General features: G+C 32.6%; 2 protein-coding genes across 3 annotated transcripts; one reads left to right on the top strand and one right to left on the bottom strand.

The window, feature by feature from the left end:
- Positions 1 to 125: 125 nt before the first annotated feature.
- Positions 126 to 3311, bottom strand: LOC133188586 (C-signal-like). Its single transcript, XM_061324069.1, has 4 exons — positions 3231 to 3311; positions 1491 to 1832; positions 981 to 1158; positions 126 to 484 (listed from the first exon to the last, which is right to left on the bottom strand). The coding sequence occupies exons 2-4, from the start codon at positions 1818 to 1820 to the stop codon at positions 204 to 206; spliced, it is 789 nt and encodes a 262-aa protein (XP_061180053.1). The 5' UTR covers positions 1821 to 1832; positions 3231 to 3311; the 3' UTR covers positions 126 to 203.
- Positions 3312 to 3675: 364 nt separating this feature from the next.
- On the top strand, positions 3676 to 12768 carry LOC133188581 (uncharacterized). 2 transcript variants are annotated; one of them, XM_061324062.1, is made up of 13 exons: positions 3676 to 3876; positions 5326 to 5539; positions 6324 to 6414; positions 6772 to 7824; positions 8144 to 8259; positions 8478 to 8565; positions 8870 to 8955; positions 9115 to 9177; positions 9464 to 9555; positions 10696 to 10769; positions 11299 to 11530; positions 11942 to 12044; positions 12287 to 12768. In XM_061324062.1, exons 2-13 carry the CDS (start codon positions 5331 to 5333, stop codon positions 12489 to 12491), a joined length of 2412 nt encoding a protein of 803 aa, XP_061180046.1. In that variant the 5' UTR covers positions 3676 to 3876; positions 5326 to 5330; the 3' UTR covers positions 12492 to 12768. The 2 variants fall into 2 exon arrangements, with proteins under 2 accessions (XP_061180046.1, XP_061180047.1); XM_061324063.1 differs by having other exon boundaries at positions 3676 to 3916.
- The last annotated feature ends 707 nt before the right edge of the window (positions 12769 to 13475 follow it).

Here is a 13475-nt window from a genome sequence, read left to right as displayed (position 1 = left end):
ACGCTGTCATTTAAATTTAAATACAGATGCTCTGTCGGTCTATTTCAGACGATGGATTCCCTTCTAAAATTTGAGACACTGTAGAGGATGCTTAATTTGTATCAAAACAAACACAAATACATGACTGTACGTGTAGAATAATTTAATCACGTTTTAAGTATATGAAAATATGTGAGATTCGTAAACCATTTGTACTGCCAAATTTAGTAAGGCAACACAGTCCTGTCATAAGTGAAGAATTTTCCTGAGTCCTCTACAGTTAATGAATCTATTACTTTTAACAAACAGTCAACAGAGTATTCAGTGGTGAATAAATTTGGCACATTTTTGTGGTAAGGTCTGGACAAGTCTGTATTTACTGTGCCAGGATGAAGCGATACACAGATAATCTTTTTCCTCCCTCGTCCAAATTCTATACTGAGGTTTTTGGTGGCCATATTGAGGGCTGCTTTAGACATTCTGTAGCTGTACCAACCTCCAAGACCTGGGGAAATAAAAAATTATACAACATGGGCTGGATCATTTTGTGATAATATACCTATGGGGTTTTCAAGAATTAAAAGTCTACTGAAGAAACTGACACAGTCATGTACAGAAGTTTTCATAAATGGTGCAAGATATTGATTTTAAGTTTAAATGACAAAATAAGTTATTCTAATTAAAAGTAACCAGTCTGTGAGGTTTTTTGATGAATTGCAACATTCATTACTGAAATGCCATGCAGAGTTCATATACACTCGCATACATGTAGATGGAATTGCTAAATATATTTTCTATGCATTGTAGATAAAGTATTGATATTACAATATAAGATAAACATTTATTTCAATGTTCCTTGCAAAGTAATGCCGATTGTTTATTCCTTTAATTTTGTACTGGTAACTTTATACATTTAGTCATTTACAACGATAAAACAAATTTAGTATTTCACAGAAACGGTGAATAATATACATGTTTTTAAAGGTAGCTTTAGATTATACCATTATCTGTGATGGAGCCGACTTTAGCAGACATATTGGCGATGATGCCGCAGTGTGTGGCCTTAGGGTCAGCGGATAAGACACCAAACTGACCATTACCATTCAGTAGTAGTGGACTGAACATCTTTGCCATCAACAGTGGACCAACTGCGTTTGTGTGCAGTGTGAGAAGCAAATCCTGAAAATGTCATAAAACTTTCAAGTACCAGAGTAAAAGAGTATTCATTAACCAATTCAGCAAAAACAAATAAAAATAATAAACAAGGATTTTAATTTCTTTTACATGTCGACAGTATACATGTATATGAAAATAACTTCCGAAAGAGGCAGAGTATATAAGATTTTCAACCAATTTACAAAACTTCGTTTTACATTTGTAGTACTTATATCGGCAACCCCCCCCCCCCCTCGGTTCTTAAACGGGTCTGAAATATTCTAAGTATATATGAGGTTTACATGAATAGATATCAACCAGTATATAAGCAATTAAACAAAAAAACAAACTGTTACCTGTCCATCAACACTTCTAAGACTTGTCTCTCCCTTTCCACTCGGATGCAACATCCCTGCACAGTTGATAAGCAAATCTAATTTACCGAATTTTTCTGTTACATATTTAGAAACGTCCGAAATATCATTTTCTTTCGTGACATCTAACTTGCAGACATGGAGGCGATCATTGTTGACCTTCAGTTGAGCCAGCTCGCTTGATGAGTTTGGGTCACGGCACGTTGCTACTACGGTTGTTGCAGAGTTGCGCAGCAACAGGGTTTTGCAGAACTGAAGTCCGATTCCGCGACTGGCGCCCTGTATTAGAGCTATGGCGCTGGTTCCAGACATTCTACAGAGTATCTACAAAATTATTTACAATCTAACAATAGCGTGCAACATACATGACATACATGAAAGAGGCCTAGAGAAAAAATGGAAGGGACAATTAAACTATGATATTTATATATCAAGATCATTTATGTCTACTATTAAATCAGTTGAAAGATATACAAGACCAAAAAAAAAAAACCGGTCCACAGGAAACAATTTCTTTGGGGAGGGGTGAGGGAGGGTCTAACAGAAACTTTTGAAAAGAAAAGGGGAAATTTGACGTTCCCTTTTCGGGAGAGGGGCGTATAATTGTAAATTAGATTTATTTCTTACATGTTCACTGGCAAAATCATTGAAGAGGCACGTCTTTTCATTATTATTAATTACCTTTGTTTTCTATTGGGGGTGGGGGCGCAGAACCCCCGGTACCCACAGGCCCTCACATTGATAAATTAGCTTGTTATATCAGGGACCTATATACTATAGGTCCCTGGTTATATTAACATTGTAAATCATTTTGCATCGGCTGAATGTCATTCTTGGATCAAAATCAGACCAAACTCCATCAAATCAGTCACATCCCGCTCACAAATCACAAAAACGCGTTTTTAAAATGTTCGACTAGAATATTTCATCTATCAAAAATACTTAAACAGACTCGTATTAATTATCATGCAGAATTATAACTATATACCTTGGAAAAGCATTGCAAAAATAATGTTTAAATATTGCGTGCTTAGCACCTGACATATTATCTATACATTCTGATTTTAATTTAAATGTAATAAAAGTTAACGTTAAGTGCCGATTATATGAAAATAGGTATGGTATGCTAGGAATAAAGTACTATTAATAAGTTATAGTGTATAAAAAATCCGCTCAGCTATGCGTGTCATCCATAAACCCGACCTTTGCTTTCTAATAACAAAAGAAAACTTAAATTCGCAGTTTCAAACATTTGTTAAAGGTTTTATTTAATTTATTGCTTTTTTGCGTGTTTGAGCACACATCATATATGGAAAGCCCCCCCCCCCCCCCACACACACCCTCAACATGCTCAAAGAAAATATAATAAGAATTAGTTTCCTAGTTTTAATCAGTGATTAGTGTTAATTAATTAAGTTTTTATTGGATTCACCCTAAATCTAGACTGGAAAAAAATGCGTTATTGTATTTCTTGGCATGTTAAGGGGTGAAAGGGGGGGGGTTCAGTACATTACTTTTCATGTAGCTTTATGTCATGTTATGTATTTTGTATGTAACGCAAACCATTCCCAAAAAGCTCGTTTTTACTCCAATAATCTTGGATCCACCTATCAAAATCACAATTAAAGAAAAGACAACTCTAATCAACGAACGAAAAAAGGTATACATTACATGGTGAAATACTACCTATGCTCTGATAGAAACAACATTATATAAACTCACCCTATGCTTTTTTTTGCTAAACTTTTGCACACTAAATGTCTAAGGAGACTTTAAAGAGTATTAAACCACAAGTTTATGTAATTTACTCCTTGAATTTCCTAAATAGAAAGCCAGGATCTGTACATAATGTTTTCCCGAGATGTCCATTATGAATTATTCTATTTTTGAAAGCATTATTCTTTCATCCCAAGTCCAAGTAAAACTCATTCGTTAAGGAAGTTTTCAGTTAATGCATCAACAGGTTGGTCATGAAGGCTTCTCTTTTTTCCCGGAAATCCGTAGTGCATCATCATAATCTGATTTTAGTTGATAATTTTCAACCAATCGGCAAACATGTATGATGTAACAAATAGCACCGCCATTTTTGATTTGAAAGGAAGGAAAAAATGAAAATGAAAACATTTGTCATTTGATTTCATACCTTTCTGAGTTTCTCAGCTTTTTAACACACAGATGTACAGGAGTGTGTTTTACGCGTTAAAGAAGTTTTCACAATCATGCATTATGCATTTAAAAGCGTTTTTAAAAGATAAATAGGCTAAAGAAAAAGTGACGTTCACGTTGTAAGAAATTGACAGATCGACATGATCAGATGATTGCAGCCTTATTCCTTACCAACGTTTTGCATATTTAGATTGTGTTCCATGTAAGTTACATCGAGGGTTAACATCAGAGATACAAATGACGTATTTATTTCATTCTTGTTTATAATTTTATTTCCATACCCGACATTTTGATCCGATGTCATTGAACTGTTGAATTTCAAATGCCACAACTGACATTAATTATCCTCATATTTACATCCACTGAATATTATTTCCTTTATTTCTTATAAAAAAAACATTGCTGTTAATCAGTCAGTAAACAACACTAAGCAAGCCCTTAAGCTACGGCTTTTCCATCAATTATGCATACAATAACATACACATCTATAATACAATATTTAACATATTTAATTTACTTTGAATGTTTTTTTTTTATGAAGATATAAATATAAACAATAAAATGTCTTTCTTTGATAGTATGGGAATTAACATCGCAGCTATTGCAGAAAAAAAATTCAAAAAGTCCGCTTACGCGGGTTATGTATTTTTTCTGCAACAGCTAAGACACGGATTCCTGTCCTAACACCAAAGAAAGCATTTTATTGTTTAAATCAGCTTAGGCTCAGGTGCTACCTTAACATGCTTAAAGTAAATACAGAATGTCCTTACTGGTGTAGAATAAAGCGTTAAGTGTCACTATATGTGAGTTCAATATATATACATGATATATAAGAGTGCTCAAAATCAAATAAAAGTATGACTTTGACTAGTATGAGGTTTTGGGCCTTTGTGACTTCAAAATCGAATTGTAGGCCTACGGTTGTTTTTAAACAAAGTTTTTAACGTCATTCATAAAAAAAATGTCAATAAATATTGTTCTGTGTTCTGGTTTATTCAGTGAAAAATTGTCAAGAATAATTGTCAATGAACAGATGAAGCACTTGCTTAGTGCCGTTTCTTTCATACTTAACCATTTTATCATGTGAACAAACCAAGAAGGTGTGAAAGATTTTGCAAAAAATTACAGATGCACCTGAATTTCTTCAATAATTGAAAGAACAAGACACTAATCCTAATCTCGGGGGTTGTATGTGAGGACTTACCCAAATCTTTCGGGCTGATGCTAGACTAACCCTAATCAGTCAGATAGTGTGCAAGGACTAACCCCAATCTCTTGGATGGGTGCAAGACTAACCCTAATCAGTCAAATACTTGTGCAAGAACTAACCCAGATCTCTTAGGTGGGTGCAAAACTAACCCTAATTAGTCAAGTGGTGTGCAAGACTAACTCTTATCAGTTGAATGATGTAAATCTTAGGTGATAGTGCAATGAGCGGACAGATCTTATGGATCTGGGAACAGGTTAAGTCTACCGTAAATAAATTTAGAATGCCTTGCATTCTTGGTACCTTATAAGATGTATTAAAATGAAGAGAAATAAATCTAAATGAGAAAAATGCACCCTGAACCTCACTGCAGACTATACCTACTGTTACCTGTTTTTCCAGCCTTGTGTTGAGGATATGGTGAAATTTTTTTCATAATTTTAGGCAAAATGAGTCGAGCAAAGAGAAACACTATAAAAACTTATGGCAGACACAGACAAAGGGTCATAGCTGCAGACATTTGGAGTTCTGATGACGAGAAAAAAACAGAGTTGGGTGCTGGCGTTTTTAGCAGTAGCAGCTCTCATGGATCAAGCCTGGATTTCTCAAACCAGGACACTATAAATGACAGTTTGTTTAGTGGACCAATAACCAGAAGGTATACATGTATATGAATAATGATCATGTGCTTTTATTAATAACATCAATATATTATTAGATTGTTCACAGTTTTCATGCTATTTCACACTAAAACTTGTGAGAGCAATTTTTATTATTCTATTATTGTAGAATCCTCTATCATGTCTATCTAGAGTATTCACTGCACACAAGAGTTTTAATTCTGTGGTATTTTTATGCTCTTAGAGTGATCTGTGCTTAGATCCAAAGTTAACATGATTAAAAAAAAATTAAAATTTATTTACATTGTGTTATCCTATTTGTAATCAATTCAAGATTTTTTTAACAAAAATATGGTCAAGATAAATTAAAGCAGACCTTCTCTTGTAAGTATTTTCCCAATTTACGTAAGCAACAAAGATTTTTATTCATCAATACTTTTTTGTCATTAAACACTATTCATGGGAGTAAATGGCAGTTTCCTATGTTGAATATGAAGGGAAAAAGAAATCAGTATTTACACCTTTGAACTCTTTGATTTTCTCAATGTCCAAAATATATTTTCATTGGTGTATAGAAAATCCTTAAAATTTATAATTTGATTTTCATTTACATATTTTATCTTTAATATTAGCCATGCAAGGCAATTCTACATGTGAAGTGGTATATTTGGAGACACTTCTTAAATAAAAATTTTAACCGCAAACCTGGATTTTCTGGTTTTGAAATTTAATTTTAAAAAAGTAAAGTTCTACATGAACAATGATCATAAGAAATTTAACATATCAAGTAACAGCTTTAAATTATCAAGTTACAATTTGTAGCACAAAGAAAAGCTTGAGAGGTTATAACAAAGAGAATGCAGGACGTATGACTAACAAGAGGCTGCTCCAGAAAAAGCTTGGCTCTGAAGGGGTAAGCAAACTACAATGTATTGCTAAGGACCTATTTTATATCAACAAAAAGTGATGTTTCTCTTTTTTTTTAAATCACTTCAAAAAGTTTACATTTATCAATGATACATGTATATGGAAATTATTTTGAAAATTTCCCCATCATTTAAAGTTTCTTGAGAAAAGGAAACATACAAATGTTGTTATTATTAAATGCATTTTATGTTATAGTGTATATTAAATTTATGCATTTTATGTAGAACTGTAGGTTCAATTACTAGGTTGGCATTTTCTCTAATAGCATTATCTTCTTTTGATGCTTCCAATGTGTACTGAGTAATTATCCAGATGTTTGATTTGAAATGTCTTCTACCCACAGGATAGCTGTTCCAGTACAGGAAGTGACAGCCTTTTCCAATCACGTCGACCAAGGAGAGCTCTAAAAGACAGGAACTACAAGGAAGAGCCAGTGGAGGACAAACCTAAATACGGTGGCAAACGAAAGCGAGCCCCCAAAACGGAAGAACTTCAGACCAATCAGAAGTCAGACTCTCTTTCCTCTGTGACAAACTTCAGCGAGTTTGATGACTATAGTCTTGTGATCTCAGGGTCCCCCGCTCAGAATAACAGTCAGCTCAAGAATGGTGGAATATTTTCCCCACGTTATTTACGAAGTAAAAGTAAAATAGAAACTAGTACCCCTTGTGCCAAGCGGACATGTTCAGCAAACGACATCAATAATTTATCAATTATTGACCATGTCGATGAAGATGTGCCATCATCACCATCTGTTCATATGGAACAAAGCTCTTATGCTCATGACCGTGTTTCAAATGTGCCATCATGTAATATATCGGATTCCAGCAATACCAGTAAATCAGCGTTAAAGAATTCCAAGAATGAAAGTCCCGTTAACCCATGCATAGTACAACTTGAGAAATTAAGACAGAGTTTTCTGTCCATGCATGTGTCTCATCGGACCTCAAAACAGTCAAATTTTAATCATTCAGACAGTCTATTTAGTAGCTTTGACGAGAAAAATTCTTTAAAATGTGTGACTGCAGAATCTAAATTAGAGGGTTCAGAATCTTTAGAAGATGATGAAAGTGACAATGATTCGGAGGAAGAAGAAGAGGATACAGAAGAAAATTCTGATGAGAATTTAAGTAAGATTAGTGAAGAAGATAATGATGAAGAAAGTACGGAAAACAGCGAAGAGGAGGAGCAGGAGGATGAAGGGGAGGATGAGAGGAACGTAACGAAGTTCATGCTGGCCAGTTCTGGAGATGACAATTTCTTCACTGCTCACTTATCTCTCTCTTCCAGTGGAGGTTCTGATGTGCCAGTCAGTGGAGAAGATCCTGATATGTCAATTAATGAGGGTGGTCCTGACATGTCAGTCAACAGGAGTCTGCTCAATAGATCCCACTTTGTGAGTTTAATGCAGTAAATACATTCAGCATGTTTAGTCTGAACATTGATTTGTTTCCATTTTATGTGACATGGTGTAATTACTTATATTTTCTGCAAAAGCATTGAAAGTAGAAAAGTCAAATCTTATGGACAAATTGGTAAAAAAAATACTGATTTATACAATTGTTTTAAGTAGACAGGTATGTGAAAAATCATCAATTCTCAGAATTGATATGTTGTTCATCTTTTTACATACATGTATATATTCATTTCAAGTTTAGCATATTCATAGGATGATATCCTACATATAATTCAAGTCAAATTAAATATATTTCCAGGATATCTTGACCCCACAGAGGAAAAAGAGTCTAACCCCAACCTCTCCCTGCTCCAGAGTTTTGGAAGTGTGCCAACAGAAGGATATAGAAACATTTCAATCCTGTATAAGTAGCACGTGAGTATGAGGGAATATCAATTTTTTTCTCTTTCTCCCTCAAAAATATTTTGTGATAAGTAATTGTTCAGTGATAGAAGCATTTTATATCTATATAATTATTTTTGGTCTTAAAAAATAAATTGTATTCTAATTTCACATGTCCACTTACCCATTTAAATTTCATATCTTTTTCCTATTCTTTATTTGGAAACAAGGAAATTTTTTTTTTATTCTAGTATGATGAGGCAGTGCAAAAAGGTTGGGGAGGGCGTATATGGAGAGGTTTTCCGGACAAAAAGGGGAAATAACTCTGTAGCCCTAAAGGTTAGCTGAGCATGTTCAAAACAAAATCTATAGCTCGTAATATTATATATAGTAAATGTACATGTATATATATATATATATGATAGTCAAGACTGCTTTTTAGAAATTTACTGACTGTTCCTTAAAAGTGTACTGTTTAATTTAATATTGAATTGATGTCATCGTTGAATCTATAATATAAATATTATTATCTATGTAAGAAAAAAATTTGTGGTCAAGTAAAATAAGAAAATTAATTAGATTATATTCCTGGGATCATTATGTGGATTTATCATCATATGAAATGTGAAATTGTTTTGTCCAGATTATTCCAGTTGAGGGGGATTTTGAGGTCAACGATGAGAAACAGAAATCATTTGATGAGATTTTACCAGAAATTGTTATTTCTGTGTATGTATGATCTCTTTTAGATTTGATAATTGGCTATTTAAATAAAATTCCAAGCAATTCTTATCTTGCAGTGTATAAAAATTTGCAAGAAATGATGAGCTATAAAGATGTATAAACATATTATAATTGTAAAATGTTTGAATATTTTTTTTTCTTCAGAGAATTGAGTTTGCTAAGAGAGAATGATATGTGCTACACACAGAACTTTTGTGAAGTCCAAAGGTAATTTGCATGTTTTATTCAATATAATAATTATACGTGTTTTGGGGCTTTGTTGTGTAGGTAATGTTTTTTTTCTAAAATGTAACACAAATTGATCATTGTAAATGCACAAGTACATGAAGTTTCTTCAGTCTGTGTTTCTGAAAGAAATTAAGTAAATCAACATTACATGTATAAAGGTCAATGTATTAAAGGAAATTTAATACAAACACTACAACTTATCCATTTTTCTGCTTATAGCTCTCTTAAGTAAAAAAATGGGTTTTATAACTTTTTTTTATTTCAGGGTTTCGTGTGTAAAAGGAAGATATCCATCTAAGCTTTTAAGTGAATGGAATACATTTCATGATGAAAAGGGTTCAGAAAATGATAATCCAGGTAAAATGATAAGCCTAAATAAAATTAAAATTATGGTTCTTGGGCCTCTGTTTTGAGGTAGTCACATTGCAATTTTTTCATATTTTCAACAAAATAAAAAGTTAATATGGAGACTTATCGAAGGAAAAAAATTCCACCCTCATTTCCTTGTAGTGTTGCACGCAATTTTTGTTTCCAGTAGCCATTTAGAATAAGAATGGATATTTACATTATCAGACATAGACACTTTTTCCATGAAAAATATTGAAATTTTGAAAAATATGCATATTCATGTATTTCGTATTTTTGTGAGATCTTTAATATATTTACAGAATGACTCCTGTATTATTATATAGGAGGAATTTTCATTGTAATTTTATAGAAAATTCTGGAAAAAAAAATTGCTTCTCATATATAGTTTATCGCGGATAAAAATGGGAAAAAATATGCCTCCCTAATCTGTTTTTAAGAAAATTGGTCTGAGAACCATAATTTCAATTTTACTTACTCGAATAAGGTAAGATATTATAATAATTCAAGCAACATATTAGCCTGAACAAAGTTGATCATGGCTTAAATTTTTTTTCTATTTTGCCTGTCAGTTCATGGCTTTAATTTAATTTGATATAGAGACCTACATAGCATTCTGGTATTTGCTCTTTTTTCAAGCATGGTCAGAGAGCTTAAAGTTCCAATACTTTTTTGTTCAAAGAATTCATAAGTTAATAATTAAACTGATATTGCAGCTTTTGTTATAAAGCTTCTAGTCCAAGGATAGCTTTCTGAATATTTTACATATCTTGTTTGGGCTGAATTATCCAACAGGGCCAAATAATACTAATAAGAAAAATATTGTGTAGAGGTTAACATTGCATGATTAGTAAGACATGTACATGTGCATAGATTAAACATAGTACAAAATTAAAAGACTATTAGAGAAATATGTAAATTGAGCTTGACTATTTAGACAAATTTTTGAGAAATATTTTGACATCGATGAATGCAAAACCATTGAAGTTGATGCAGATTTTCTCAACATGGATAGTGATAGAAAATTACACTGGCTCATGTTGTATTATTAAACATATAAGTCTTAGCATGCTTAGGGAGTTTGAATCACTTTTATAAAATGTTATTATGGGTGTATGTTTCTTATTACAGATATGTTTAAGGAAGATCAGTTATTTATTATGTTTGAGTTTGCTGATGGAGGGAAGGACCTAGAAGCTGCTCAGGTACATGGAAATATTTTATAAACTTTTCAAATAAAAACAAAAATTTCATTATGAATTGACTTTTAGTGAAAGACTAGATCATGCTGAGTAAAATATCCAAAGGAAGCCATATATTTGGCAACAAATATTTTTTTTTCAATGTGTATGACTTCTGTATCATGCTGACAATCTGAGGTAATCAAACTGATGCTTTAAACATGTTTCATATTTGTATTACACTAATTGTAATCTTGCAATCGTGATGTGACTTGTACTCTTAGAGTAAGGTAGTGTTTAAAGTGCACTTTCTGAACCAACTAATAAGAAATAAAAAGAACACATTTCCATCAGAAATGCTTTTATTTTTATACATGTACTATTCAAATGTTTTTTTTATGCTTAATACCACTAGCCCGACAGACTATATGAGGGTGATAATTAGCCAGTCCACCCCATAAACTTTAGGTCCTAGACCTTGGACAACTGTCCTTTAAACCCCTGCATTTTTAATTTATTTGTCTAGAATATGTCTCGTTATTTTCTTCTTTAGTTCAACAATATCTTTGAGGCCAAGAGTGTGTTTGAACAAGTGATGTTTTCCCTGGCAGTCGCTGAGGAGGCTCTCCAGTTTGAACATAGAGATCTTCACTGGGGAAATGTATTGGTCAAGAAAACAGGGGTCAAAGTTCATGAGTACGTTGTGCTTGGACAGACATTCCAAGTGGAATCACATGGAGTCCATGTCAGCATTATAGATTTTACCTTGTCTAGGCTTGATAAAGGTGAGGTGATTTACAGGTGTCAAGTTACTGTAAATGTACCAAATTAAGAGGTATTCATATTTAAGAACCTTTCTCTCTGCTTCTTGTCTGCAATTCATCATACATTTTTCAAACAAATGCATATATAAGAAATCTCCAAATGTGGTCAATTATTATTACGCTAATTTATTGCTGCTATGTATTGAGTGTGCTAATTTTGTATGATTACATGTTCTTGGGTAAGTGCTTTTTGTTAGCTTTTATATACGTGTATGTCTATATGACATGGTGTAAAGGAAATAGATTTGCGAATGCTTTCACTTTAAAAAACTCTTGCTCTCCGTGGAATGGGAGGGGGAAAACTCTTGTGCAAACCAAAAAATATTAACATTGAACCTGTTGTGTAAATTGATAATTTTTTTTTAAATTTAGATGGCTGCACTATCTACACTGATCTCTCCACGGATGAGAGCCTATTTGAAGGAACAGGAGATTATCAATTTGATATTTACAGGAAAATGAGGGAGCTTAACAAGTAAGTTAAATTGTCTTAAGTTTAAGTTCTTTAAATATAAGTCTTACATCTATTTTTTTTCCTCACTTGTATATTTTATTGATTTACTTCAAATTTTCAACTACTTGACTCGTGCAAATCTGCAAATATGAAATATGGGAATATTTTCAGGGAGGGCTCTTAAATGCCCCTTTTGTTTATTTCTCCCATCCTCATAGAATCATGTCTGAAAACACACCATTTCTACTTCAATCTTTTTTCAGAAATGACTGGAAGGCATTTCATGCCCAGACCAATGTGTTCTGGCTACATTACTTAGCAGATAAACTTATCAGGGGAAAACGCTACAAACGTAACACAAAGAAGGACCAGACCCTACTGAGGAACTTCAGGAACTTTTCCAAGGACATTTTAGATTATACTAGTGCATGTGATATGATTGTCTCAGCAGATTTCTTTTCATCTTGACTTCATGGAGAAAAATTATTGAAAATGGCAGCATCACCTTTAAATGTCAACAGTTTTAATGTATGGGGATACATTGTAGTATCTAAGGTTTTATCTTTTATGTAATAGAGAATTTTATCCTAGTCTGTTAAAAAACTCAGGTGTACATGAATAAAGGAAATTGCAAGAAGTTATGAAATGAAACTTCTCTGTTATTAAAGCTCCAATGTGAAGGAATTTTTAAAAAAATTTTTATACTACATGTAAATTTTTTTTTACTGAAATACATGTACAGTATATGCATAATGTTTTACTTGTACCATTAAAAAACTTGTTTCCTTTTATAATCACCAATTTTGTAGTGATTTTTGAAAATGGAAATACATGTATAATTATGAAAAAGTTCTTTGCAAAAGATTATTCCTCACATGTTAGATAATCCATTTTAAAATTTTAGATACAAATGGAAATGTTATGGTTATTTACATGTACAAACTGTAAAACTATGCAAATGTAATTTTTACAACAGAAATTTCAATTGAAGGAAAAGTTGTTTATGATCCCAGGTTGGGAATTTTTTCTAGCATAGATAAATATTTAGGAACGTCACGTAAAAAAAATATTTAATTGAGATTCCAGTTTATCAACAGACAGAATATTACCCTTTCCAGCAAAAAATATTTGAGACAATGATTCACGTTTTGAAGAAATTGATCTCAGAATTGAAGATGTTCCATTGATGTTCATTTGAACAGATATCATTCTAATTAAAATTACCATCAAATATTATCAATTGTGTTGTGTCAGTAATTAAATACAGTACTTGGTAGATAAGTTTGTTCACAAAATTTTACAGAGGCTTATTTTTTCCCTTGCAACAGTTGCAAGGGATATTTATTGTAACTTGTGTTTGCTTGCACTTGCAACAAAAGGTGGACACAGGTGGATTACTGTATGGTTATTTACTTTTCAATACAGGAAGTACAATCAAATTCATTTGAGGAT

Source organism: Saccostrea echinata, unplaced genomic scaffold, assembly GCF_033153115.1.
Source record: "Saccostrea echinata isolate AGI-Se365-2 ecotype Australia unplaced genomic scaffold, CSIRO_AGI_Sech_v1 ptg000016l, whole genome shotgun sequence".
Taxonomy (NCBI): domain Eukaryota; kingdom Metazoa; phylum Mollusca; class Bivalvia; order Ostreida; family Ostreidae; genus Saccostrea; species Saccostrea echinata.
The sequence above is the reverse complement of the archived record's forward strand: the minus strand, read 5'-3'. Positions and strand labels throughout refer to the sequence as shown.

Bases quoted from the DNA above. Each gene is read 5' to 3' on its own strand.
- LOC133188586 (XM_061324069.1), bottom strand. From the start codon at position 1,820: ATGTCTGGAACCAGCGCCATAGCTCTAATACAGGGCGCCAGTCGCGGA. The intron at 1,159-1,490 runs GTAACAGTTTGT...TGACATTTTCAG, and splicing joins TTAGAAGTGTTGATGGACAG to GATTTGCTTCTCACACTGCA. The intron at 485-980 runs GTATAATCTAAA...TTATTTCCCCAG, and splicing joins CGGCTCCATCACAGATAATG to GTCTTGGAGGTTGGTACAGC.
- LOC133188581 (XM_061324062.1), top strand. From the start codon at position 5,331: ATGAGTCGAGCAAAGAGAAACACTATAAAAACTTATGGCAGACACAGA. The intron at 6,415-6,771 runs GTAAGCAAACTA...TTCTACCCACAG, and splicing joins AAAAGCTTGGCTCTGAAGGG to GATAGCTGTTCCAGTACAGG. The intron at 8,566-8,869 runs GTTAGCTGAGCA...TGTTTTGTCCAG, and splicing joins ATAACTCTGTAGCCCTAAAG to ATTATTCCAGTTGAGGGGGA.